Source organism: Xenopus laevis, chromosome 2S (genome assembly GCF_017654675.1).
Source record: "Xenopus laevis strain J_2021 chromosome 2S, Xenopus_laevis_v10.1, whole genome shotgun sequence".
NCBI classification, from domain to species: domain Eukaryota; kingdom Metazoa; phylum Chordata; class Amphibia; order Anura; family Pipidae; genus Xenopus; species Xenopus laevis.
The window spans coordinates 22,970,462-22,998,300 of record NC_054374.1 but is presented as its reverse complement, the minus strand read 5'-3'; the positions used below and the strand labels follow the sequence as shown (position 1 = coordinate 22,998,300).

Here is a 27,839-nt window from a genome sequence, read left to right as displayed (position 1 = left end):
ACTCCCAAGATTCTAGGTTTGTAGAGTGAAGCTCAAAACCATAATGATTCCTTAGTACTCTATAATAAAAAGAAAAATATGGATTTTATTAAATCAAAAAAATAGCCACATCCCATTTTTATTACAAATCCTATATAACTATCTGAAGCCAAGGCTTAATACGAATCCTCTAGTGATGAGCAAATTTGTTCCAAAATCAGCAAAACTACGAAAAGACAAAAAATTAGAGAAACGCATTGAGGTCAATGGGCTTTTTTTCTCACTCCAAATGCATTAAAGTCAATGAGCATATTTTTTTGTGGTGACGTTTTTGTCTCTGCAACTTTTCTGTCTCATTGAATTTTTTGTCCAAATGCATTAAAGTTTTGTGACAGTTTTGTCTTGGCCACTTTTTTGATGTTGCAAAATTTTTCACGGTGGATTTTTGCAGCAGTTTCCCTAAAAAATCAGCAGCTGGCAAAATGCGGAATTTCGCTGCAAATACATACCTGGAGAAAAAATGTGCTCATCACTAGAATACTTTATAAGTGCAGAGTTCTGGTACTCTGAATAACATTACACCACTAACCCTAGCATTAGTAAAGCTCATTTATGAAGGGCTAGTACAGGACTGCTAAAGGGCTACAATATGGCAGACCCTTAAAGCTACATGCTCAGAAAATGTAAGTCTAAAAATTCCAGTTTTTGGGGATCTAAAAGCAAATTTAATCATGGAAAGGTAATATATTTTGCATTTTGTACCTTCTCCACTTATTTGAGACCAATAGAATAATATCCCATTATGAGTATTCATTTTTACATTTTGTCTGTCAGGACCCAGCAGAGCCCAATGTATCCATTCCAAAGTCAACTGACACATCAGACCTGCAGTCCATTCAACAAGTTTATGCCATAAGTTTTATGCCTCCGGATCCAAAAAAAGAAGCTGGCACATGGTGTACGGCAAGTAAGTGACTGTTTGACCTTACATAATTGAAACTGAATTCAGCTGAATCCGAATCCTGCTGAAAAAAGCTGAATCCTGGCTGAATCCCGAACCGAATCTTGGATTCGGTGCATCCCTAATTTTTATTGCTGTGCAAATAAAATCAAACAAAAATGTGCTTTCAGTTTGACAAGTTTTACATTTAGGGGGTTATTTATGAAAGGTAGAATTTTAGAGTAATGTGATTTTTTTTTAAACTCTAATAAATTAGATTTTATTCACAATTAGAATGATATGCTATTTATGAAAAAAATTTTACTTTTAAAATTTGAACGAATTGAGTTTTCCTAAAAAAAAAAAAAAAGACTTTTGTGCATCAATTTTTTTCCCATAGGAGTCTATGGGGCGTCATTTTTTAATCGAAACTTGGCAAAAATTGGCTCATCACTACTAATAACATCTTTAAATAGTTCAAGAATAGTGATGGGCGAATGTATTTGCCAGGCGCGTTTCGCCACTGGTAAATAAATTAGTGAGTTAGTGTGTTTCGCTAATTTTTCGCCCTTTTCTCAAATTTCATGGCGAAATGGGACAAATTCACCCATCACTATTCAAGAGACCTCTGCCATTAACTTCTACAGGAACTTGGCAGGTTTTAGGTTGAGAATAGTCTAATTAGAACTGTTTCCCGGGTCGAAATGGGATAAATCTCACATTCAAATTCGAGTTGATGGTTTCAAATTCGAATTTGTGAGTTTTGACCAAAAAAGAAATTCGAAAATTCGAATTTACCATTCAAACCTTAGTAATGCCAATGACAAAGTGTCATTGAAAATTATATCTGGAACGGTCTAAATCCTAAGACGGACGAATGGCTAGTGTCAGAGGGTTGATAGTTGTCACCCCCACCCTCTATGACGCCATAACGCTATAGGGCCCAAGGCAGGATGGACTATAAGGGCTAATGGTCAACTGTGGACAATGGTCACTCATATAACTTATACTAGTCCATACAAATAAATCATCTCCACTCTGTTACTTAAATTCCAGAGTGTCAGCATAGTGTCAGCATGTCTCTTATGCCCTTTTGCAGAAGTGTTGCTCAATAGCTGTCAGTACCACAATGGCTATGTTTAGCCAACAGATGTTAACGAGGCTGTGGACAGTTGGAACCAGAAATCTCTTATGTTGCAAAACTGCACATCTTACAGGAATGTATAAATATATATGCCAGTAAATCTCCTCGCCAGACCATGTATGGTATTTCCGTGAACCCCTTGGCATAATTACTGTAAATGCCTTCTGAAAGTTATATAACGCTTGGACCAAGAGGTGTGTCTTTGGTAAGTCCTTGGCTGACATTCTGTTTGTTACTCCAACAGCTTACCCAGACAAAACTGTTATGTTGTATTATGTAAGAATAAATTGCCTGACTATTTCTAAAGGTTTTCCTTTACTGAGTTTTGTCTTACACGAGGTCAAAAATGGTACTACTAAAAATACCATCAAAAGGGAATGATTTCACGAAACGCGTAAGGCGATGATGTTACCCACCAGGATACAATAGGGACACCTCTTTATACTAATCCGGAGCGCCGCCTGGAACATTTTTTCTTTTACACCTTAGTAAAGCTGCCCCTGAAACGGAAGGGATTATTCTGGTTTTTAGTCTGTATGTCACTCTAGTAAATATGACTTTTGTCTCTTCCAGGAAGAAAAAAAATTGTGTGTATTATCTCAAGCATCTGTGTGCTCATAGCAGCAGTCATCATTATCACCGTGCTGTGTTTCTTTTATGGTAAGGATACAAACAATGGATCCCTTTTGAAATCAAAATGTGCAAAATAATATTTTTGGGTAAATGGGATAGTCTGCTAAGGGGCTGATTGACTAGAATTCTGAAATATTGCTTTTTCAATTTTTTTCTGAACTTTGACCTTTGTGTCCTTTGTGACAACAAATAACAATTGTGTAAGACAGATAGGCAAATGTCAGATATTCTGTTGGAGATCTCTAAATGAATATTTTGGGAATATTGTACCTGTATTTTTGTATGATTAATTCTCATCTATGTTGCCCTTAAAGAGGATCTATTGTGAAAATTTACATTTGGAAGCACATTTATCAAAGGTCGAATTTCTAATTCATGAGAGTTTTTATTTAACTCGATTCAGAAATTCGATCAGGGGTTATTTAATTTAAAAAAAAAATCAAATATCTAAAACTCGAACGAATATTACCGACCAGAAAACTCAAATCGAATTAGAATCAAATTCGACTAAACTCGAATCAAGTTTTTTCTCCGAAAAAACGTGAATGTCAGGAAGGCTAGTAACAGCTTCAAAATAGTCACTGGACCTCTCCCATTGACTTATATATGAACTCGGCAGGTTTTAGTTGGCAAATAGTCAAATTCGAATTTTTAAAGGGCCAAGGTTTGATAAATCTTAAAATTGGAATTCAAATTAAAATTCGAATTGAGTTTGGATTATTAGCAATTCAGAATTTGAGAGTTTTAAATCAAATTCAGTCTTTCAATTCGACCCTTAATAAATTGGCCCCTTAATGTAAGTTTCTTCTCACTGAATAAGAAACTTTCTAAATATAATCCGTTTAAAATGATGTGCCATTTATGAAATAATTAGTGATGAGTGAATTTGCAACACTTCAAAATAATTAGGGAAACAGTGAAAAATTCACATTGAAGTCAATAGGTGTCAAATTTTTTTATGCACTGCAATTTTTTTCTCACTCCAAATGCATTAAATTCAATGGGCATTTTCCTTGTGGCAACTTTTTTATCTCTGCGACAAGACAATTGTGTTGGCAACTTTTTTGTCTCTGCGAAAAATCCATGCCTGATGAAAAAATGTGCTCATCACTAGAAATAATCAAGTTACTCTTCATCCCCCCTCTCAGCAATCATTCTTGCTTCATGCTGTAGGCAGAGTCAGTTTTTGATTGACAGTTAGATCTAATATATCCTTTGGGACGGTTACACCCTTTGCCCAGAAGATGTTTTAAATTTCACTATTTCAAAATAACCAGCTCTGATGGAAATCCTGTTTTTCTGGGTGCAGGCTGTGTGTCAGTTATTTAGTTAGCTTTCGTTTGTGCTGGAATTGGTTATTTGAGTTAACTCTAAAACATCTGCAAGGAAAAGGATCCCCTTCCTAAAATACGTATTAGTGTAGGACTCCACAAACGATTTCCGCGCGATCCAACTAGCTGCGTCTCGTCGGATGTGACAGAAATCGGGTAAGAAATAGACTCCATTTTATCCAAATAATCAAATTTTTGGAAAATTATTTCCTTTTTCTCTGTTATGATAAAAGAGTAGCTTGTACTTGATCCCAACTAAGATTTAATTAATCCTGGAATCTTGGAAGCAAAACCGGCCTATTTGGGTTTATTTAATGTTTACATGATTTTCTAGTAGACTTAATGTATGAAGATCCAAATTACAAAAGATCCATTATCTGGAAAGCCCCAGGTCCCGAGCACTCTGCATAACAGGTCCCGTACCTGTATCTGAAAAAATGCAGCTGCAGGCAGCACTGTTATCTTGCAACTTAATGGTATGTAGTCATTCATGGAAGTCACATTATTATCACTGTTCCAATTTGCAACATTCCACTAACAAGTTTTTCATGACTCCTGGCCTTCTTTAAAGGAGAACTAAAGCTTAACAATCAAGTAGCTATGAATGTTACACCTGCTTGTTTTGTGCTTCTGTACCAGCCCAAGGCAACCACAGCCCTTTAGCAGTAAAGATCTGTGTCTCCAAAGATGCCCCAGTAGCTCCCCATCTTCTTTTCTGCAGATTCACTGCACATGCTCTGTGCTGCTGTCACTTACTGAGCTTAGGGACCCACTCACAATATACAGTATAAAAGTTACGATACAAGGTTAGTTTCAGATTGTCAGCACAGAAGCCAGTGCATTCTGCATCAGAATTTAATAATCGGCCCTGTAACATCAACTTCCATAACAGACAAACCTCATTTTCTGCTTCATCATTTAAAACAACCTCAAAACATAGCTTTTCAGCAGCAGCCCAAAGCACACTAAGCATGGACACTTGCTTGTTGCAACAAATGCCAGCACCTTTCATGGCTAGTGATGGTCAGTCACTAAATTCTCCACCCCACATTCTGTTTCCTGAGTGTTTCCCGTCCTTGATGACTTGTGTGAGCCCTACAGGTCAGTCATCCCAATGGTTGGCTCTTGTTGACTAAATAATGACTAAAGCTGTCATCATTTCACTGTTATTACCAGGGGGGATTTCAATCTACCCAGTTACTCAAGCTTTGGTCCTTTGTTTACCGACCACAAGATCAATCTGTGAAAAGTCATGTGGAACCAGTGCAAAGTGTGTCCTTTCGTCCCAGTGGTGCGATGGGGTATTTGATTGTCCTAATGGAGAAGATGAGACATCCTGCGGTAAGTAGGGAATACTGGAAACATTTAAAGTGGTTTTGAATAATGGAAGAACTTGTCATTCTAAGCAACTGTGCACTAAGCATTCGTTTTGAATAACTTTCTGTACCGCTGGTCAATTCAAATACTACAATGCCTTACACACATAATTCTTCTTCTCAGGTCTTGCAGAACATACAGTGCATTGTAGGAACCTGGCTTGGCTGAAGAAGAGATGTTTTATTTCAATGGTTTAACACACTTAGTTAGGATTATCAGTAAGAGAATAGGGGAACAAACCTCTTACATTTCGCACTCATTTCCAAGTCTTAGTTAATTAATTTGTCAGAAACCACAAATGATCATATCTGCTTATGGGTCTGGATGTGCAGGCATCCTCTTGGACTACTTCCGCCAACACATGTTTCTGTGCATCTTCGGATTTTGAGTCCAAAGTAAGCATCACATTGGCCAAATTCGAAAGGACCTTCCATATACAAACTTTTATGGACGAACTGGGTGATATCCTGGTGCAGGGTCGTACTGGGCCATCGGGACACCGGGAAAAAATCCGGCAGACCCCCAATTTATGAACTATGGAGGATTTGGGGCAAAAATGCACCATGTTTTTTTTATGAAATTCACATTGTGAAATTATTTTAGCCATCTTGATATCAATTGATTTATAGTGGCTTAATTAATTGGCCTTTTTTAATGGAGTGAAGGATTCGAAGTTAAAAAACTTAAAATTTCGAAGTTTTTTTGGGTTACTTCGCCCTTCAACTTCGACTTGGAATCGAACGATTCGAACGATTCGAACTAAAAATCTTTAGACTATTCGACCATTCGATATTCGAAGTACTGTCTCTTTAAAAAAAACTTTGACTACCTACTTCGGCACTTAAAACCTACCAAGCATCAATGTTAGCCTATGGGGACCTATCGAAGTCGAAGGATTTTACTTCGATGGTGGAATATCGAGGGTTAATTAACCCTCGATATATATAGAATCCATATTTCGAGCGCACTCCGTACATAAATTGCAGGACCCAGGTGCTTCCTAAAGAGGCTGTGTTATCAATCAATCGAAGGAGTCAGGTGCACACCGGGATTTAAATAGTGAAAATGTCCACATTTTATTTAAATACTTTAAAAAACAGAACTGGTCGACGTTTCGGTCTTTCTCTAAGGGTCTTGAGAAAGGTCTTAGAGAAAGACCGAAACGTCGACCAGTTCTGTTTTTTAAAGTATATAAATAAAATGTGGACATTTTAACTATTTAAATCCCGGTGTGCATCTGACTCCTTCGATTGATATATATAGTGAATAAAGTACCCCCTCTAGTAAAATATAAGGATATTATAAGTTACCGAGGAGTTTCATGACCATATAAAAACACGAGGCCCGAAGGCCGAGTGTTTTTATACAGGTCATGGAACTCCGAGGTAACTTCTAATATCCTCATATTTTACAACTGGGGGTACTTTATTTATTATAATACACAAATTTCAGTGAGTCATGTGACAGAAATGACATCAGAACTCACCGTTTATAACTGATGACATCAGAACTCACCGTTTATAAGGATATAATTTACAAGATACTCATGGCTTTTGTGTATTATATATATATATATGTAGCCTCTTGTGCCGGTAATATTTAGTAATTATATACTAGAGTGTTCACATACTTTAAAATTAGTTTGGAGATTAGACAGAAAAACACTACTTTCCACAGTAATTAGATTTACAAATGGATTATTTATGGATTAAGATTAATATTTACTGCACTGCCATAGTAGAGCAGATGATGACAAAAAAAAAGCAAGATGCCAAGGGTACAAATTTAGATTTATATCAGCCAACCTCTTCATATTTTATGTTGAGATCCACAGTCACCGACAGCTGAAAACTGCTCAAGGATCATTTTATGGAACCCAACTAAATTATGATTTTGCTTCTCTTTCCACAGCAAAAACAACAGCATGCCAGATGCCATGTGGAAGTTCTGGTGCTTGTGTCCTTTATTCCCAGTGGTGCGATGGCATTTCCGAGTGTCCTAATGGAGAAGATGAAAAAAACTGTAGTAAGTAGTGAGAAGAGAGTCCAGAAAGACAGGTGGCTTTAGAGTCTAATTTAAGTGACCAAATGGACTGCCAGTGCCAGATTAGGGACTAAGTTTGACTGTAGAAAAATTTATATCAAAAAATGATATAAGTCCCAAAGCTTTCTTCAAGTAAAAAATATTAATTTATTGAAGTACATTTTAAGGTGAGATATGGGGGGTAGTATGTACCAGCTATAATTCTTTTAAAATGTACTTCAATAAATTAATATTTTTTACTTGAAGAAAGCTTTGGGACTTATATCATTTTTTGATATAAATTTTTCTATAGTTGATGGCCCTTTTGAACTGGGGCGAGTCCTGTGGGCTTGGTTTGATAATAATATGGACTCCCGACTTTGTATAGAATTGTGTGAGTTTGACTGTAGTTGAAAAGTGTTTAGAGTTGACAGATGAGAGGAGGTGTCAGAAGCAGATGGTGGTTCCTTGAGGGTTCCATAGCTAAGTACCTAAACTCTAACCTACTCTTGCAGTTCGACTGTATGGACCAAGCTTCCAGCTGCAGGCGTATTCTCCTGAGAATGCCACATGGCTGCCGGTGTGCTATGACAAATGGAGTGACATTGTTGGAAAAACCACCTGCAAGGACATTGGATATAACATGTTAGTAGCCCAAGAAGTTAACACTCAGACTTGTTCTTTCCCAGCTACTATATCTACATTGTCATTTTTAATTTGGTAACAACAGGTATAAATTCTTAATTAGATTAGATTATTGTGGGACACAATAATATAAGGCTAGTGATGGACGAATCTGATGTAACCTTAGAAAATTTGCAGAAATGCATTGAAAAAATCTATGGGCAACACTTTTTTTGATGGGCGAATACTTGTACAACAAATTTTTGATCCTTGACAATTTTTTTCACCCATTAGAGTCTATGGGGCAGATTTACTAAAGGGTAAATTCGTTACTACTAAATTCTTCACTACGATAAGTTGCGCTCTGGGCACCGAACGCTGGCGACTTTTCACTAGCGTAACTTCGGCAGTGTGAGCATTTCATGGCGAAGAGGCGCTAGCGTTCATTTGTGCCTAGTGAAAATTCGCTAGTGAGCTTGCGCTTAGGTCAATTTGCGTACGGTGGGTTATTTAAAGTTGTATGGAGGTCTTTATTATAAATGTTGGTGCAAATGCTTGAAGTTACCACTTTTTATAACGAATGTCCAGGGAACCTTAAAGGAGAAAGAAAGGCTAAAATTAAGTAAGCTTTATCAGAAAGGTCTATATAAATATACCAGTAAACCCTCAAAGTAATGCTGCTCTGAGTCCTCTGTCAAAAGAAACACATCATTTCTTTCCTTCTATTGTGTACTCATGGGCTTCTGTATCAGACTTCCTGTTTTCAGCTCCTTCCCCTGTGCGTGAACATGCTCATTCCTCTCTCCCCCTCCCTGCGGTAATCTGAACCCAGAGCTATGAGTGAGCAGGGAGAGATTCAGGCAGGACGTGATGTCACACCAAGCAAATATGGCAGCTGCTATCCTAAACAAACAGAGAGCTTCTGGAGCTTTTTACTTGGGTAACCGTCTGGAGAAACCGTTTACCCAAAATAGGTTTGCTAGGACTTTTGCAGGCAATCCTGCTTTAAAAAAAAAGGAAAAGTCGCGAGCGTTTCAGGAACTTTAATGCATTTTTGGCAGACAGGATATGATGCGAGTGACAGAAGATTGAGGAAGATCTAGCTTCTTTTTAGCACTTCGCCTAGTCTGAGTTGTCGAAGTCAACTCTGGCGAAAGAGGTAACGTTCAGAAAAATCCGCACTTTAGTGGATTTGCTGAGTAAGAGGGCTGGGCCAAGGGGTAGGCAGAGTAGCCAAGTGCCTAGGGCACAAAGCTGAGGGGACGCTAGGCATGTTCCTGCTCTGTCGCCTACCCCATGTCTGATCGAATAGCCCCCCTATGCATTTATGCTTCTGCGCATGCGCTCCTGGTTATTCGCGCTTCTGCATGCGCGCAAGGTAATGAGCAAGCAGATGTGCCGGTTTGCGCATGCGCCCGCTATACCGGCACCGGCGATGCCAGGTTGCCTAGGGCACCTCCCGTCTGGCCCAGCTCTGCTGAGTAACGAACATTCGCCAGATCGAAAAGTGGCCTGTCGAGTGCGAATGATCGCTAGCGAATTGGCGCCTGTGCCTGTTAGTGAACTGGCGATGTCCCTGCGGGTGCCAACGCTGGTGAAAAGTCACTAGCGTTAGCCACTTCACACTCTCGTAAATCTACCCCATAGTGCATCATTTTCACAGCAAAACTTGCTGAAAAATTTCACTCATCGCTATAAATAAGATATCAAAGTGGATTCCTATCAATCCATAAAGGTTTTGGGATTTTTCATAATGTATGAGAAAACCTTGTAACTTTATGAGTCAGATTTCCAAGATTTTAGCATAGATCCTGTTCTGATTCGAGAGTAAGAGGTGGGACACTTGGGGAGCCCCACATTGGGTCTTCTGCTACAGACAGACAGCGGGGCCAAAAATCCTGTGGGAGTTATTCTAAATATTCAATGCAATGGGCACTTCCAAAAAAGGAAGAAGTGCTGAACTCCTTCTTTATTCTTTACTCTGCCCTCTACAGTAGCACCTACTACAAGAGCAGTCAGTTGTTGGCCTCAAGTAATGGATATCTCATGCTCCAATCAAGTAATGTGACGGGAAAGCTGTACAACAATCTTAATTACAGGTATTTATTTCATCATTATTGTAAGTAATTTAAAAATGTTTGCTTTTTTATACTTCTTCAGCAAATGCTCTAGTTACTGCCGCAAATATAAAGGAGAAGGAAAGGCGTCCTGCACTTGGGGGTGCCAAATGTTAGGCACCCCAAGTGATTCTATTGACTTACCTGAAACCCCGGGCGGGTGCTCCTATCAGCAGAAAACTGCACCGGCCGGGGTTATACCAGTAAGCACCACGGATCGATCTTCTTCCGATTTACTAGCGCGGCTGTGCATGCGCAATAGAGCGAAAGGCCGAACTTTAACTAAAAAGTCAGCTATTTCATTCAACTGCGCATGCGTTTGCCCCAGGAAATTTAAAGAAAGAAGAAACCGGAAGAGGATCATTCTGTGGTGCTTACTGGTATAACCCAGGGTCGGTGCAATTTTTTGTTACAACAGACTAAGAACAAACATGAGGGGGAAGGATTTCCGCTGAATTGCACCAACTACAACAGAATATTTATAAAGGGTTAAAAGGAATTCTGTCCTAAATTTTTATGTTGTTTTTATTTGTAAATTACAACTTTTACACTGCAAATAATTCACTGTACTATGCAAAATTTAATTCCTAACACAGCAAGTGTATTTTCTTTTAGTTGTAATATTGGTGTGTAGGCGCCATCTCAGGTAATTTTTCCTGGTCATGTGCTTTCAGAAAGAGCCAGCACTTGACTATGGAACTGCTTTCTGACAGACTGTTGTTTCTCCTACTCAGTGTAACTGAAGAAGTCGCAGTAGGACATGGATTTTAATATTGAGTGCTGTTCTTAGTTCTACCAGGGAGCTGTTATCTGGTTACCTTCCCATTGTTCTGCTGATGGGCTGCTTGGAGTGAAGGGAGGGGGGTAATCACTCCAGCTTGCAGTACAGCAGTAAATAGTGACTGAGGTTTATCAGAGCACAAGTCACATGACCAGGGGCACCTGGAAAACTGACAATTTGTCTAGCCCCATGTCAGATTTCAAAATTAAATATAAAAAAATCTGTTTGCTCTTTTGAGAAACAGATTTCAGTACAAAAGTATTCTGGAGCAGCACTGTTAACTGATCCATTTAAAAAAAAAAAACACCATAAAGGTGTGACTGTTACTGTGCACATTGAATATTTTAATGAACTAATGAATAAAAATTAAAAAAAAACATGAGTAGCAGTTGAAGACAAGTCAATACAACAAAAAAAAGTTAGGGTTGGCATCAAAGTGAAAAATGGATTTGGGATCAAGCAGAGGCTCAGGACTGGTAGAAAACAAAAGTTCATAATGACAGGCCAGGGGTCCAAATAAGGATATGCAGAAAAAAATGAAAGGCAAAAGGGTCTTACTTAAGACCCAGGAACAAGGAAGTCTGGAACCTTTATCTCATTATAATGTGTGACTCTTTTTGATTACCTCCCTATATCATGAACATATTATCTATACAAATTTTCAGAAACCTAAAAATATTCCTGTGACCACATGACATTTGTCTCATTAACATATGGCTTGACAATAAAGGATAAGCAAACCTTTAAAATAAGTAAATGTAAAATTGATGAGAGTGCTATTCTAAACACTTTTGCAATTTATATTATTTTTTTATTAATTTCAAGATATGACCCATGAGCCACATTTAAAAGATAAAAAGAGTCAGGGAGCAACACAGGCATGAAAATAGTTCTGGGGGGGTGCCAAATAAGGACTGTGATTGGCTATTTGGTTGCCCCTATGTGGACTGGCAGCCTACAGGAGTCTCTCTTTGACAGCACAACTGTTTTTTATGCAACTAAACCTGCCTCCAAGTCTGTAATTCAAAAATAAGCATTTGAGGTCACTGGGAGCAACTTCCAAGGGGTTGTTGAGCAACATGTTGCTTATAAACCACTGGTTGAGAACCACTGTATTAAGGGATACATGTTTTGTTTATTTAAGTGAATTAAGTCACCTGCTGGTCAGTTTCCATCTATGAAGTGTTCAAGAAACTTGTCAGGATAAAGATAGAGGGCTGGTCTGGTGTTCTTCTGGTTAAGAAACATGTGAAAATACATTAGTCCCCTACAAAAGCCTAACGCGTTTCATGCTTATCCAGCACTTAGTCAAAGGTAACCAAAAATATGGCCCTGTGTAGATATAAACAATGTCCAACTGACCCTCCCATTTGTTTAAACCAATCATTTTAAGACAAAGTATCTGTTGCATAAACAGTTTGTAAAACTGTCCCAATCAGTAACACTTTCCCAAAACTGCCGTGACAAAAAAGTCATCAAGACAAAATTGTTGCAGAGACAAAAAAGTTGGCACAAGAAAAACCTCCATTGACTTTTGGAGTGAGTAAAAAAATGTTGACGTGTTTTGCAAATTATTATTATTTTTTTTTTTTTTTTGCAAAATCAGCAAAGCGAAAAGATACAGATTTGCTCATCACTATACATTACCTCTGTTGGTCACTAGAGGTCTGTCATGCACCAAAGAAACCATTAGCCAATATTGTTAAGGTGGCCATAGATGCACCGATAATATCGTAAGAAACGGATTTTCTTACGATATTCGGTGTATGTTTCGTGGGAGACGAGACGACCGATATTGGCAGACTTTGATATCTGTCGGCTTGTTGATCAGGCTGGTTGTAAAATTTTGATCAGGTGCCTTTGAAGCCACCAAACATCGGCCATTGTTAGTGCTGAATTGTCAGATACAGGTAGAATTCTATTGTTTCTCCCTGTATATCTGATGACTCAGCTCTACATGTGTGTATTGAAAAGAAAAAATCTTTTCCACGAAAGATCGTAATTGTAACGTGTATGGCCACCTTAAGTGTGAAAAGACATGTGAGACAAGTTGTCTGAGGTTTCTACTGTTTTTCCCTAACCAGAAGAACATCAAACCAACCCTCTTTCTTTCAGCTTTTAAGATAAATGCTAAAAAGAAATAAAGTTAATCTAGTTTATCACTTGATTTTGTAAATGTTTTGTTCTCATGAAGTTATTATTTTGTAAAGCAGAAGATATTTTTTTTAAACATTTCTGATTATTGATATTCATTTGATTTCAGTGATACCTGCCCCTCTGGGAATACAGTTTCATTGCGCTGTATAAGTAAGTAATCAACGGAATCAATGAACTTTGATTTTTTTTTTTTAATTAATTTTTTCCAATACACAGGCACAATTTGCCCTTAGTCCATTAACTCAGTGAAATATAAATGCTGATTGGTTGCTATGGACAAAGGCAACTTTGCTGCATAGATTCTTAAATAATTTTTTACAGGGGATTACCCCAGGCAAGTGAGTTACAAACTGTGGGATTATACACCTTTATAGCTCTAGGTGAACCTGCAAATAAAAACTACTTAAACCTCATAAAAAAACCTCAGCAGTAAAGGCAGGGGCTATCCTGGCTCCTCTACCGCCTGAGGCAGCTTGCTGTTGCTGCCGCCCCCATCCCCTGTGCGCTCAGAGTTCAAGAGGGTGGCAGAGAGGGCCAGAACACTAGAGCAGGGAGCATAATTGCATTCTCTGTGCTAGAAGAGCTGAATTTCCAGTTTGAAATTTTCATATAAAAACCACTGCCTTTAGCGTAGCTTTGCAGTATAGTAGGTTGGAGTTGAAAGCAATAATCAGCGGACCCCAGACATAAAACTGTTCAGAGGACCCCAGGTTTTCATATTTGGGGTGATTTATCTTAATACCTAATAGAATGTGGGAAAAACGATGCTGCAGGGTGGAAGTTTTGAGATGATTTTTGGAAATGTCACAAAGATTGTCAAATTTAGGAAAGGTTTGTGGCTTGGTGCTTTGGAGTAAAAAGACATGCACACCCAATTTGAATTCAAGAGAATGTGTACTTTCCGAAAAGAAATGGTTTTCTGGGGTGAATATACTTTTTTCTACTTTTGCCCACCCCAAAATGATGTAAATGTGCTGATTTTGCAGCACCTGAAAATGACAGATCATTTGCGGGATCTTCTTTTTGGGGGCCCTATATGCCACGTGCTTAGGTACACCTATACATATTTGACATAAAACTGTTCAGAGGACCTCAGGCTTTCATATTTGGAGTGATTTATCTTGATACTCAATAGTATGTGGGAAATAAGGTGCTGCAGGATGAAAGTTTTGAGGTTATTTTTGGAAATGTCACCAAAATTGCCAAATTTAGGAAAGGTTTGTGGCTTGGTGCTTTGAAGTAGAAAGACATTCATACCCAATTTGGATTCGGGGGAATGTGTACTTTCCGAAAATATATGGTTTTCTAAGGTGAACTTACTTTTTTCTACCATTGCCCCCCTCAAAATGATGTAAATGTTTCGATTTTGCAGTAACTGAAAAGACAGATCACACGGGGGGCCTTCATTTTGGGGCCCCTATATGCCACGTGCTTAGGTACACCTATACATATTGGACATCAAACTGTTCAGAGGACCCCAGGCTTTCATATTTGGGGTGATTTACCTTGATACCTAATAGTATGTGGGAAATACAATGCTGCAGGGTGGAAGTTTTGATATGATATTTGGAAATGTCAACAAAATTGTCAAATTTAGGAAAGGTTTGCGGCTTGGTGCTTTGGAGTAAAAAGACATGCACACCCAATTTGGATTCAAGGGAATGTGTACTTTCCAAAAATAAATGGTTTTCTGGGGTGAATATACTTTTTTCTACCTTTGCCCACCCCAAAATGATGTAAATGTGTTGATTTGCAGCACCTGAAATGACAGATCATATGGGGAGATCTTCATTTTGGGGGCCCTATATGCCACGTGCTTAGGTACACCTATATATATTGGACATAAAACTGTTCAGAGGACCTCAGGCTTTCATATTTGGGGTGATTTATCTTGATACTCAATAGTATGTGGGAAATAAGGTGCTGCAGGGTGAAACTTTTGAGGTGTTTTTTGGAAATGTCACCAAAATTGCCAAATTTAGGAAAGGTTTGTGGCTTGGTGCTTTGGAGTAGAAAGACATTCATACCCAATTTGGATTCGGGGGAATGTATACTTTCCAAAAAATATGGTTTTCTGGGGTGAACATACTTTTTTCTACCTCCCCCCCAAAAAAAAATTAAGTAAATATGTTTAATTTGCTGTACCTGAAATTACAGAACTGATATTGGGCATCAAACTGTTCTGTGGACTCCTTGCATTCATATTCAGGGTGTTTTACATTGGTACCTAATGACGTGTGGGAGATAGAATGCTGTAGACAGAGTGGAAGCTTTCAGGTAATATTTAAAAAAATTCACAAATTTCTATAAAAAATGCTAACTTTCTTAAAGAATTGCAACTTGGTAGTTTGGAGAACATAGATATACTGTATTTACCCATTTTTGATTCTCCAGAATCTGTTCTTTCTATTAATGGGTAGTTTTCTAGGGTAAACCTACTGTTAGTGGAATGTTTGGCCTTGAAATCAGAAGTATGCCGTTTTGTGGAGCGGCGCTTTGGAAATTTTAAAGTGTACTGTTTAGAGATTTTGATCGATACTAGTGAGAAATCTCTGTAACACTATATATATTTGGTATTGGCGAGTTCAGGAGACATAGAACTTTCCAAATTGGCTGTGTTCTCATACATAAAATAAATTATGCTTCTGATATATATGAATGTACTATGTAAAACTTGATTTTTTTCATTTTACTAGACACTTAGAAGCCTATATTTTTTTACAGAAGTGGAATAACACCAAAATTCTGGCATATTGTGAATGCACAGGTTGTTGTTTTCCTGGGTAAAGTAAAAAACCCCCAAGAAAGGCCCTTAAAGTGAAAGAGTACAAAATGTTCAAAAATGGTCTGGCAATAAAAGTACCAAATCAGCCAAATTGGCTTGCAGCGAAAGGGTTCAAATTTATTGTTTAAACTTTTGAAGCTTATGCCGCATTTGTTTTACGGTGGGCTCAAGGCATATTTCTCTTGATTTTGCTTCCTTTAACATTTTTAATAAAATGTGGCCACTTCCAGCAATTTCACTAATAAATACATACATATGACCTTTACATACCTACTTGAATTTAAATTGACGTAAGTGTAAGTTAAGAAAGTTTTACTTAGAAGAAAGTAACGCGTTCTTTTGCTGAGACAAAACTGAAACGTCTGATGTAGTTGCACAAAGTATGGTGAAGATTTCCAAAGTAAAAAGTAAATCTGCCCCAATGATGGGGTCAACGAAGGTAAATATAAGTTTACATATTTTAGGCTACATATACCTTTAATATTCAGTTCACAATACACATAGAATAGAAATGTCACAATATAAGGCTGATTAGTAATTAATACAGATAATTACTACATGGCAGCGCAGAAACCAGTAGGGATGTCGCGGACTGTTCGCCGGCGAACTTGTTCGCGCGAACATCGGCTGTTCGCATCCGCCGCAAGTTTGCGAACGTCGCGCGACGTTCACCAATAGGCGTTCGCGTCAAAATCGTTCGACCATTCGACCATTCGATCGCTAAAATCGAACGATTTTCGTTCGATACGAACGAAAATCGTTCGATCGAACGATTAAAATCCTTCGATCGTTCGAATCGAACGATTTTCGGATGTTCGAAGTTCGCGAACTGTTCGCAAATTTTGCCGGTGTTCGCGAACGGCGTTCGCGAACACATTATCGGCGGTTCGCTACATCCCTAGAAACCAGTGCAATTAGCATCAGAATTTAATAATCAGCCCTGTAGCATCATCTTAAATTACAGACCAACCTCATTTTCTGCTGGATAATTAGTGACGACCCCTAAGCTTAGCTTCTCAACAGCTGCTCAGAGCCCACTGAGCATGTGAGTGTCACAGACACTTTCCAAGATGGTGACCCCCTGTGACAAGTTTGAAGTCCTGGATAATTGCTGCTATTGAGAAGCTGAAACTTTAGGCTGGTGCACTAAGATCAATATACAACATATGGCATGCTTAGCCACATTCATTTTTAGGGTTTAGTTCTCATTTAAAACTATATTGTGTGTATATGAGTACTACAAGAGTAAAACATCATGCAAAGGTATATTAGCTTATATCAGGTACTCTTTCAGTTCATTGCCTGGTCTAACAGTTTATTTTCTGTAATTGCAGATTGTGGTTTGTCTACAAAGGTGGAAAGCAGGATAGTAGGGGGAACATTTGCTTCAGCAGGAAATTGGCCTTGGCAAATAAGTCTTATGAAGCAAGTTGGTACTAGTACTTATTTGTGTGGTGGATCCATCATTACACCATACTGGATAGTGACTGCTGCTCACTGCGTATTTGGGTACGTTCTTCATATGACAATTTAGGCGCATTCACTGGAGTGTATGCTCCTATTGTAATAATTAATTTGTCTATATGTAGCCAACTTTTAAATGGCCATGGCCCCTTTAGGCCATTCACAAGGTGAGTCTATAGCCAATCAGTGTATAAAGCAGTAAGAATATTATAATTCACAGTCCAATGTGTCTTAATTAATATGGTCATTGGTTTACTTCTTCCTCTTATTACACACTATTCAGTTGGTGCTAAAATAGTAAAACACGGGGCACGACTTAGGTGGCCAAAGGCAGGTGTTATACTGATGGTAAATGCTACAGTGTTATGTTTAAAATGCTTTCTATCTAGCAGTTGTTCCTAAGCTGTGGGGGGCTAAACCTTTAGGGGACCCAAAGCTGTGACTAGGGGGAGGATTTGTGAAGAGTGTCTGATCTACTAGATATACCAGAAGTTGGTTAAAAAAAAGGGTATTATTTTCCTACATATATTTGGAGCTATGTCTATCAGACTAAAAATTCTTTTATATACAGGTATGGGATCTGTTATCTGGAAACCCTTTATCCAGAAAGCTCTGAATTATGGAGAGGCTGTCTCTCATGGACTTATTTATAATCAAATAATCCTAGTTTTAAAAAAATGATTCCCTTTTCTCCGTAATAATAAAACAGTACCTTGTTCTTGATCCCAACTAAGATATAATTAATCATTATTTGAAGCAGAACCAACCCATTGGTTTTATTTAATGTTTACATGATTATCTAGTAGCAGGGCAGGAACTAGGGGTAGGCAGAAGAGACAGTTGCCTAGGGCGTAATAATAGGGGGGCACTGGTCAGCTACATCTTCTGCCTACCCCTAGTCCTCACCTCTCTGACTTACTTTTTCCCTCTTGACACCCTCCACTCTCTTTTTGCTCTCCCTCTGTCCAATCCATTTCTGTCCCCTCCCTCCATCACTCACCCCTCCCTCACCATCCGTCTCTTCAATTTCAGTCGTGGGGCTTGCCGGCAGGGTTGCCTAGGGTGCCGCCGGCATGGCCTGGCCCTATCTAGTAGACTTAATCTATGAAGATCCAAATTAAAGAAAGATCAATGTTCAGAAAACCGCGAGCATTCTGGATAACAAGTCCCATGCCTGTATTTTCAACCTTGGTATGTGCTAACAGGGGCCTTAGGAAAAATCAAACCAAAAAAGTCCCAAAACTACTGTTAAATGGAGTCTTAGAGGCATTTGTTTGCCAAAGAGCATCTTAATAAATTAAAAGGTAGAGTTAGAAGAGTTAGTTAGAAGAGTTAGTTAGAAGAGTTATAGTTAGAAGAGTTAGAGTTAGAAGAGTTTGACACTGTCCATTGTCTTGAAATTAAAAGTATGAATAAAGCTCACTCACCAGGAGGATCATTTGCAATAGTGAAAAATGAAAATAAAGATCATCAGGGTTTTTGATTTGTGTATTTTTTAGGTTTACTCCTTCTGCTTTTAAAGTAGTTGCTGGAACACTGAGCATACCAAGCCATTATTCTACTGCCCATTTGGTGGGAAGAGCACTTGTGCATCCCAGCTATACATCAAACACACAAAACTATGACGTTGCTCTGCTGAAGCTTAAAACAGCGCTGGTGTTTACAAGTATGTGTTGGTCATATTTTGTCATCTAAACATTTCAAAAATAATATGAGTAATACTTTCTAAAGGACTTCAGTCTAACACATGATGTTTAGGGTTGTGTAGTGGAATTTCAATGTTTGGACATAGAGTCCTGCACTGTCCAATTGGAAGAATCCGTGCCCAACCCAGAACCACTGACCTAACATGATCCACATGTCCCCCTACCCAAAGCCACTACCCGACCCGGACCCTATAAGTTAAACTTATCTTCTGACCCAATTATAAACAATTCCTCATATCCGGCACTTTTTTTGTTGTTGTTTTGTAATCCAGCTAATCGCAGACCTGTATGCTTACCTAATGTTGGGATGACATGGGCAGAGGGACAACCATGTTGGATATCTGGATGGGGAACTACATCAAGTGGAGGTAAGTCAAAGATCCAACTACTCAACAATACATTATATTTTATTTTGGTGAAAAGGCTATAACTTTTCAAAAAAAGAAATCGAACCTTCATCGGTATGATTCTAACCTTTCCTTTATTGTACAGAATGTGCATGCAAAACATTAAATCGCAAAATAAAATGTGTGTGCAGGAAGCAGAAAAAGACTTCTGTTAGGCAGTAATGGGCAACTGGTAGCCTACCTTACAAGGACCAAACATACTCAATTCCATTCCATTTATATTTTACTGTGCTATTAAGTTTATCTTCTCCCTTTGTACCACAGGCATGTTTTCCTATCTTCTAAAGGCAGCTTCAGTGCCTCTTATCTCTTCTACAACATGTAACCAAGCGGCGGTGTATGGTGGAGCCATCACTTCTGCTATGATGTGCGCTGGTTATCTCAATGGAGGAACAGACGCTTGCCAGGTAAGGTCAGGAATGGTTAGTTCACGTCTTTCATTCATAATCTAAAACCATAAAGATCCTTTCTCTCTCACTAGCGTGAAAGGGCAACCATAGCTGACACTTGCCCAAACTGGTGAACACGCAGGTCTAATTATATAGTGCAGTTGATATGGGCAAAGTCTTTATGTACTGGATGGACCTTTCTTTTACAATTCTTAATGTTTAGATATTCACATCATTTTAATATAAAGGGTTTGGTTCTCCTTTAAAGCAATACAGGTATGGCACCTGCTAGAAAAACTTGTAAACATTAAATAAACCCAAAAGGCTGGTTCTGCTTCCGGTAAGGATTAATTATATCTTAGTTTGGATCAAGTACAAGTTTGCCACTGTTATTGAACCTTTAGCTGTGCCTGCACTTAGTAAACATGGTCTATGGTCTCCTCTTCAAGTTCTACCTGCAAGTCTTTGGTAAGAGATCACATTCCTTACCGGTTGTACTCAGGAGGTGCACCTAGTTATCTTCTCTTGCAAGACCACTAGTTCTAACCCTAACATGGGCATAAGGAGACACTCGTTAGACACTCGTTACCAAGTTCCTGCCACTCTACTCCTCCACTAGAGGAACTATGGCAACTCAGTCAGCCTGTTTCTACATATACAAGCTCAAATTATGTCCATTTAACTGTAAATCTGATTGCTCCGGCTCACAGACATGTTTGATCAGCTGGTACTGTCAAAACAGTTAAATTGGCCAAGGGCATCACACCATAAAGGGCAGACAAAACTCTACTAAGTAATAATAAAAACATATGCCTGCTTGAAATGATAGGTGTTTGTAACCTAGGATTCTAATCAGGCTAAACTATCCTCCAGCTTAATTTTGGTTATAATCTCAATCAAATTCAAAATTATGAATTTGGTGAAACCATTATCTTTATATACTTTATTAAACACAGTAGAAAGAAAGTTCATGTATAGAGATATGAATGTCCTCCTTGTTGTCTGTTGTCTTCAGGGTGACAGTGGAGGGCCTCTGGTTGCCAAAACCAACTCCTTGTGGTGGCTTGTTGGTGACTCAAGCTGGGGAGATGGATGTGCCAAAGTCAATAAACCTGGAGTGTATGGGAATATAACAGTCTTCTTGGAATGGATATACTCGCAGATGCAGGTAACTAACAGATAGTTCAGGCTAGAAAATCAGGTCTGGATTTAGGAGTAGGCAGGTGACCTGGGAGGGGGTGTGAGTCCAAGGGAAAAAACCTTTTGCATGGTTCCCACCTATTACTGCCATACTGAGCCCTCTGCACATAGCACTGGAGATGGGTAGAATGGCAGTAAGTGGCAATGGATGAGGGGGACAGGCAGCAAGTTGACAGAATATGAAGCTGAAAAGCAGGTGATGTACTTCTCCTTTAAGGTTTTTTTGAGTCTGACTGTGTGGAGTTGGCACAGCAAGTTTAAAGCTAAAGGGATTCTGTCACGGGAAAACATGTTTTTTTTTAAAAAACTCATCAGTCAATAGTGCTGCTCCGGCAGACTTCTGCACTGAATCTGTTTTTCAAAAGAGCAAACAGATTTTTCTATATGTAATTTTGAAATTTGACATGGGGCTAGACATATTGTACATTCCCCAGGTGCCCCCAGTCATGTGACTTGGTTCAGGAATAAAATGTTGTATGGTAGAGTGAATTATTTGCAGTGTAAACAATGTAATTTAGAAATAAATACCACACCATAAAAATCACGACAGTATCCCTTCAGCACTAATTTGCTTACACATTCAGAATGCAAATTAAACCCTGGGTGGTCAAATGCATATTTTAAGAAGAGGGTTTTCTTTCACTTGAGGCCTGCTTATAATTAACACTTGCCTTTGACCCATCAAATTCCAAGGTTCCCTTTTGGTTTGTGTGCCCATAGGCACATTCTTTTGAACCCATTGAGTAGCACTTACAGGACAGTACCTGGGTTCTTGCAGGTCTAAACTAAATCATGTATCTTTTGCAGACCTATGGCTAATAAAACAAATATCTCAGAAAGAAGAAGAGACTGTGAACATGTCATTTGCTCCCCTGCTTTTTCATGAAACAAAACTGGATTTACCTTCACTTGAATGGTTACAGTGAGGAAACAGAACAGAACTTTTAAATAAAGTAGGATTGCCAAGTCTGCAGTCAGATGCTGTCGTACTACATATACAAGGCATCAACTGATTACAGAGAGGCAGCCATCCAACATTTGGTACTGGGGCCTAGTACGGTACCAAGGCTGGAGTGGGAGTAAAAAGCAGCCCTGGCAAAAAAATGAAAGCAGTCCACATATAAATCTATGACACTGGTGGCCAGGCCCTCCCTTACAAGTTAAAAAAAACATTGATGGTCAGGGATCAGGGCCCTCCATTGGGGGTCAGGGATTTAAGCCATTGGTGTTCAGTTGAAACTTACTTTTAAACTTACCTTCTCTATTGCCACCTACACTGCTGCTTCTAATGAAACTTTTAAAAGTTTAAAAGTTTAAAAAGATTAAAACTTTTAAAAGTTTATAACTGTGTGTTATGTTTGCGGCTCCAGACTATTTTTCTTTAGTGGAAAAGGGGGCAAAATGGCTCTTTTGATAGTGAAGGTTGCTGACCCCTGATCTAACGAGTTTAGTTGCACTTAGTGCATTATCTCCAGCTCATTTACAGTATATCCCTCTTAATGTGAAACTGACGCTAAAAAACTACTTTTTAGAAAATGAATGTACATTCAGGGGCACATTTACTTAGGGTCGAATATCGAGGGTTAATTAACCCTTGATATTCGACTGTCGAAGGTTTTACCACAATTTGTTTGTTCGAACGATCAAAGGAAAAATCGTTTGATGGAACGATTAAATCTTTCGAATCGAACGATACGAAAGATTTTAATCCATCGATCGAACGATTTTCCTTCGACCAAAAATTTGTTAGCAAGCCTATGGGGACCTTCCTAACATTGAGGTTCGGTAGGTTTTACTTGGAGAAGTAGGGGGTCGAAGTTTTTTTTTAAAGAGACAGTACTTCGACTATGGTCGAATCGTCTAACGATTTTTAGTTCGAATCGTTCAATTTGAAGTCAAAGTCGTAGTCGAAGGTCGAAGTAGCCACTTTGATGGTCGAAGTAGCCAAAAAAATCATTCCAAATTCGAGTTTTTATTTATTCTATTCCTTCACTCGAGCTAAGTAAATGTGCCCCTCAATGTTACCTATAGGTCATTTATTACAGTGGACAAACTACAGAACAGAGATGTTTTATTGAAAGCTGTATACTTATCTAAATGTTTGTACCCACCCTCCTTAAAATTGCCTGGGGGAAGGCACACAAGGCGCTTTGTTTTTTCGGAAAATGAAGAGCCGAACGTGCCTTCCCCCAGGCGATTTTCATTTTAGCCAGCGGAGGGCAGGGGGAAGGCAATTTGGGAAGATTGTCGCCCCGAAGAAGAGGAGATTTGTCGATGGGGCGACTAATCTCCCCGAATCTTCTTGTGTGGCCTGACCCTTAGGGAGCTCTGTTTCTTTATCACATTGGTAATCCTATCACAGTAACCCCACAGAATCAACAACTTTTAGATGTCACCAGTTCAACAGAGATCAGCATCTTATTCTATTCACCCGAGGGTAATAAATACAGACAAATTCTGAGGATGCCAGGTGATGTCATCATATTTCCAGCTTTGTACCAAGAAATTGGTGACTTTCTAATACTGTCCAATTATTCAAAAAGCAATTCCATTTTCATCTGGTTATAGGCCTGTTAGTTCATCTGTGGCAGGTTTGGAAGGGGCAGGAAAAGGTTTTGGAATACATCCAACCCTGGATGTGATCTACTTAAAAGCACTTAATGCAATGCCACTAGTGATGACCGAAAACTGCAAAGAAATTTGAGAAACAGTGTGCAACTTTTTTATCTTGGCAACTTTTTTGTCATGTTGACTTTATTGTTTCAGTGACTTTTTGTGCAAATGCATTAAAGTCAATGGACCTTTTTTTCTTTTTGATCTGGAAGATGGCGCCCACGAGCTCCGCTATGCTTACTATCCACTGATACCTGAGCAATATGTTAGGGACACTTTCAGGACTATCTAGGGTTGTAGGTCGGGGTTTATCTTAATTGGGGGGTTTAGTTCTCCTTCAATAATGTGCTAACCCTAAATGATGAATATGTTACTATGCAATTAAATTAATTCCTTTATTGAACCTGTAGCATGGGTGAATGATATTGAACCTTTCTTGCTCACAGTTATGTTACTTGTTGCTTGCATTCAAGAAAAAAAACATTACATTATAGAGAAGCTTGAAAAACCTGTTCTAAACAATGTTCTATTATGGGCTAGGTCTGTTAATGGCAAGAAGCAACTACATAAGATTATGGATCTTTCAATTATTTGGATCTTCATACCTTAAGTCTACTAAAAAATGTAAACATTAAATAAACCCAATAGGCTGGTTTTGCCTCCAATAAGGATTAATTATATCTTATTTGGGATCAAGTACAAGCTACTGTTTTATTATAACAGAAAAAAGGTAATCATTTTAAACAATAATTTTTGGATTATTTGGAAAAAAATGGAGTCTATGGGACACAGACTTTCCATAATTCTGAGCTTTCTGGATAACAGATTTCCTGATAATGGATCCCATACCTTTACTAACATATATATCTCAGGAAATAATTTTCAGTGAAGGAGAAGTACAAAATAGAGTAAAGGTGGCCATATATGGATAGATCCGCTCGTTTGGTGATGTCGCCAAACGAGCGGATCTCCCTCCGATATGCCCACCTTGAGGTGGGCAATATCGGGCAGATCTGATCGTGGGCCCTAGGGCCCAACGATCGGATCCTAGCATTCGGCAAACGGGCGGTCGGATCGCGGGACCGCATCAACGAACAGATGCGGCCGCGATCCGACGGGATTTTCTGTCCCATTCGATCAAGATCTGGCCGACTTTCGGCCAGATCTCGATTGGGGAAGCCCGTTGGGGGCCCCCATACACGGGCCAATAAGCTGCCGACACAGTCTGTCGGCAGCTTTTATCGGCCCGTGTATGGCCACCTTAACTTTGATGAGGTAATTGTCAGCCGCTCCCCCTATTACCCTAGTCCAGGGGTCCCCAAACTTTTTTACCCATTCAAATGTATAAACAATTGTGGAGCAACACAAGCATGACAACAATCCCTGGAGATGGCAAATATGAGTTGCCATTGGCTATTTGGTAGCCCCTATGTGACTGGCAGCCTACACGAGGCTCTGTTTGGCAATACATGTATGGGACCTGTTATCCGGAATGCTCAGGACCTGGGGTTTTCCAGATAACATATTTTCTGTAATTTGGATCTTCATACCTTAAAGGAAAACTATACCCCCCAAACAATGTAGGTCTCTAAAAAGATATTGCATAAAATAACTCATATGTAAAATCCTGCTTCATGCCAATAAACCATTTTCATAATAATATACTTTTCTAGTAGTATGTGCCATTGGGTAATCATAAATAGAAAATTGCCATTTTAAAAAATAAGCGCCGCCTCCTGGGATCGTAGGATTCACTGTACTCACAAACATACCAACAAACCATACATGTTAGGTCACATGAGCCAATTAACAGACAGAGTTGTGTCTTTTGCTTCCACACTTCTTCCTGTTACACTTAAGCTGGCCATAGACGCAAAGATCTGATCGTACGAATCGAGGATTCGTACGATTTTCGGACCGTGTGTGGGGAGTCCCGACATTTTTCGTCCGGCAGAGATCGGTCATTTGGTCGATCGGACAAGTTAGAAAATTTCTGTCGGCTGCCGATAATATCTCTGCGTGTATTGCCGATCGTACGATTTTCAGTGGGAGACTGTCACTAGCTTTGGTTGGACATAGATATCGTACGATTGCTGTCAGGGGCAGAACATTGCTGATCTGTTCTTTTACTAATCTGACTGGTAAGACTGATCTGAATGGTTAGTGGCAGGTCGGGAGATGGGAAAGTCCGATCATACGATGATTCGTACGATCGGATCTTTGCATCTATGGCCAGCTTTAGAGTTGAAGTATTTCTGTTCAGGTGATCTCTGAGACAGCACACAGACCATCACGAAAAGGTGGCTCAAGGCAAGAGATGTAAAAGGGCAATATGTACTTAAATATATTTTCCAGTTTGGTAAGATTCTTTAATATGCCACTTAATATGATATGAACTATCTGTTGCTTAAAGTGTTCATTTTGGGGGTATAGTTTTCCTTTAAGTCTACTCAAAAATCATGTAAATGTAAAATAAACCAAATAGGCTGGTTTTGTTTCAAATAAAGATGAATTATATCTTAGTTTGGATCGAGTACAAGCTACTGTTTTATTATTACAGAGAAAAAGGAAATAATTTTTTAAAATGTGGATTATTTGAATAAAATGGAGTCTATGGGAGACAGATTTTCCTTAATTCAGAGCTGTTTGGATAACAGGTTCCCGGATTAACAGATGCCATACCTGTACTGTTTTTATGCAACTAAACTTGCTTCCAAGCCAGGAATGAAATAATCATCTGCTTTGAGGCCACTGGGAGCAACATCCAAGGGGCTTGGGAACACGTGTTGCTCATGAGCCACTGGTTGAGGATCACAATATTATTGGCAATAACCATAGACACGCCAGGTGATCAAAAGTCTGTCTTTAGTCATAGCTATGGTAAAGGAGATGCGGCCAGATATTGAGGGCCACCTTCATAAATTCATTTGACCCACAGAAATCCTTACAGTATAGGGGAACACAGCCCCAAATAGTCACTGAATGTTTCACTAGCTTGAGTTGAAGATCCTTTATTGACACCAAACATCACATATGTAACTTACTGCCCTTACTGGTTTGGTTAATCCTCCCCTGTTAACATCACGGTGTCAGAGGCATAATTGCTCTGGGTAATTAAAACCTCTATTATTTTAAGTACTGCTGCAGCTCAGGTAGAACAGCTAAGCAGGTTCTAATTATACAGTAGTGGTATCTGTAAATCTGTAATATGTTCAATCCTATGGGGATGGTGCCCTAGCGATATATTTTCTGTGTACTTTTGTGCTTTAGTATCTGAAAATCTGACTAAAGGCTATACACTGGCTGATACACTGGCTGATACACTGGCTGATCCTTCAATTGTTCCATTCATTTGGACCCACAACCTAAACCATTGGAGCTGCAGGAAATGAGGAGCTGTGCTGACATGGAGCATAGGGGGCTAACATTCGGATTTATGTTTTTTTTCTCACGATTTGTAATTTTTCTATAAAAATGTGCTTTTTTTAAAAAAAAAAAAACAACTCTAAAGATGGCAGATTTATTAAGTACTGATGGCCTAAGTTGACCCGCTACCCAAAAAATTTGCAAAACACTGAAAATTTGCCAAAATGCATTGAAGTCTACGGGCAACAAAATTTTCTTGATGTGAGACAATTATTTGATACTCAACAATATTCTATGGGAGTAATTTTCAGGGCAAAACTTGCCGGAAAAATTATTATTTAGTGTAAAAAACACAAAAAACTCCAATACTAAACTGCGTCAAGTAAAAGCTGTCAAGGTAATACAGAAGTCAATGAAAGCTGCAATAATACAATTGGACCTTTTTTTTAGCCTTTCAAACTTTTAGAGGTTTTCAGATTATTTTTAGATAGTAATTGTCCAAAAGACTTGATTGAAGTTTTAGAGGTTTTTCATATTTTTAAGCGCATTATTCAGAGGGGTCTTTTTTGTTCATACTTTTTATATTCAAATCTTATATTCAAATCATGGTTTTTGAGAAATGTGGGGGGTTGTAATAAAAGTCACAGGAAAGCTTTTCACAATGCGAAAATGTATGCCTTAATCAAATTTTCCTTTGCGGGAATTGAATACGGCTTTTACAAACCCAGCAACTGTTTAGCGACCGTTTCCGACCACTTACGCCAATGTTTCAGTGTAAACTTTTTACTGAAATGTTTTTCTCCA

General features: G+C 38.8%; 1 protein-coding gene across 1 annotated transcript; it reads left to right on the top strand.

The window, feature by feature from the left end:
* Window positions 1–818: 818 nt before the first annotated feature.
* Window positions 819–21,324, top strand: tmprss2.13.S (transmembrane serine protease 2 gene 13 S homeolog). The gene is made up of 12 exons (XM_041583253.1): window positions 819–950; window positions 2,641–2,711; window positions 5,234–5,368; window positions 7,316–7,429; window positions 7,942–8,071; window positions 10,045–10,149; window positions 13,212–13,255; window positions 17,225–17,399; window positions 18,821–19,020; window positions 19,333–19,428; window positions 19,732–19,874; window positions 20,872–21,324. Exons 1-12 carry the CDS (start codon window positions 901–903, stop codon window positions 21,037–21,039), a joined length of 1,431 nt encoding a protein of 476 aa, XP_041439187.1. The 5' UTR covers window positions 819–900; the 3' UTR covers window positions 21,040–21,324.
* The last annotated feature ends 6,515 nt before the right edge of the window (window positions 21,325–27,839 follow it).

What these genes read in the sequence shown, in the direction of transcription:
- tmprss2.13.S (XM_041583253.1), top strand. Translation starts at nt 901, where the DNA reads ATGCCTCCGGATCCAAAAAAAGAAGCTGGCACATGGTGTACGGCAAGT. An exon ending in AAGGACATTGGATATAACAT is followed by an intron (nt 8,072 to 10,044) that starts GTTAGTAGCCCA and finishes TGCCCTCTACAG; the next exon opens with TAGCACCTACTACAAGAGCA. An exon ending in GCTGCTCACTGCGTATTTGG is followed by an intron (nt 17,400 to 18,820) that starts GTACGTTCTTCA and finishes ATGAAAATAAAG; the next exon opens with ATCATCAGGGTTTTTGATTT.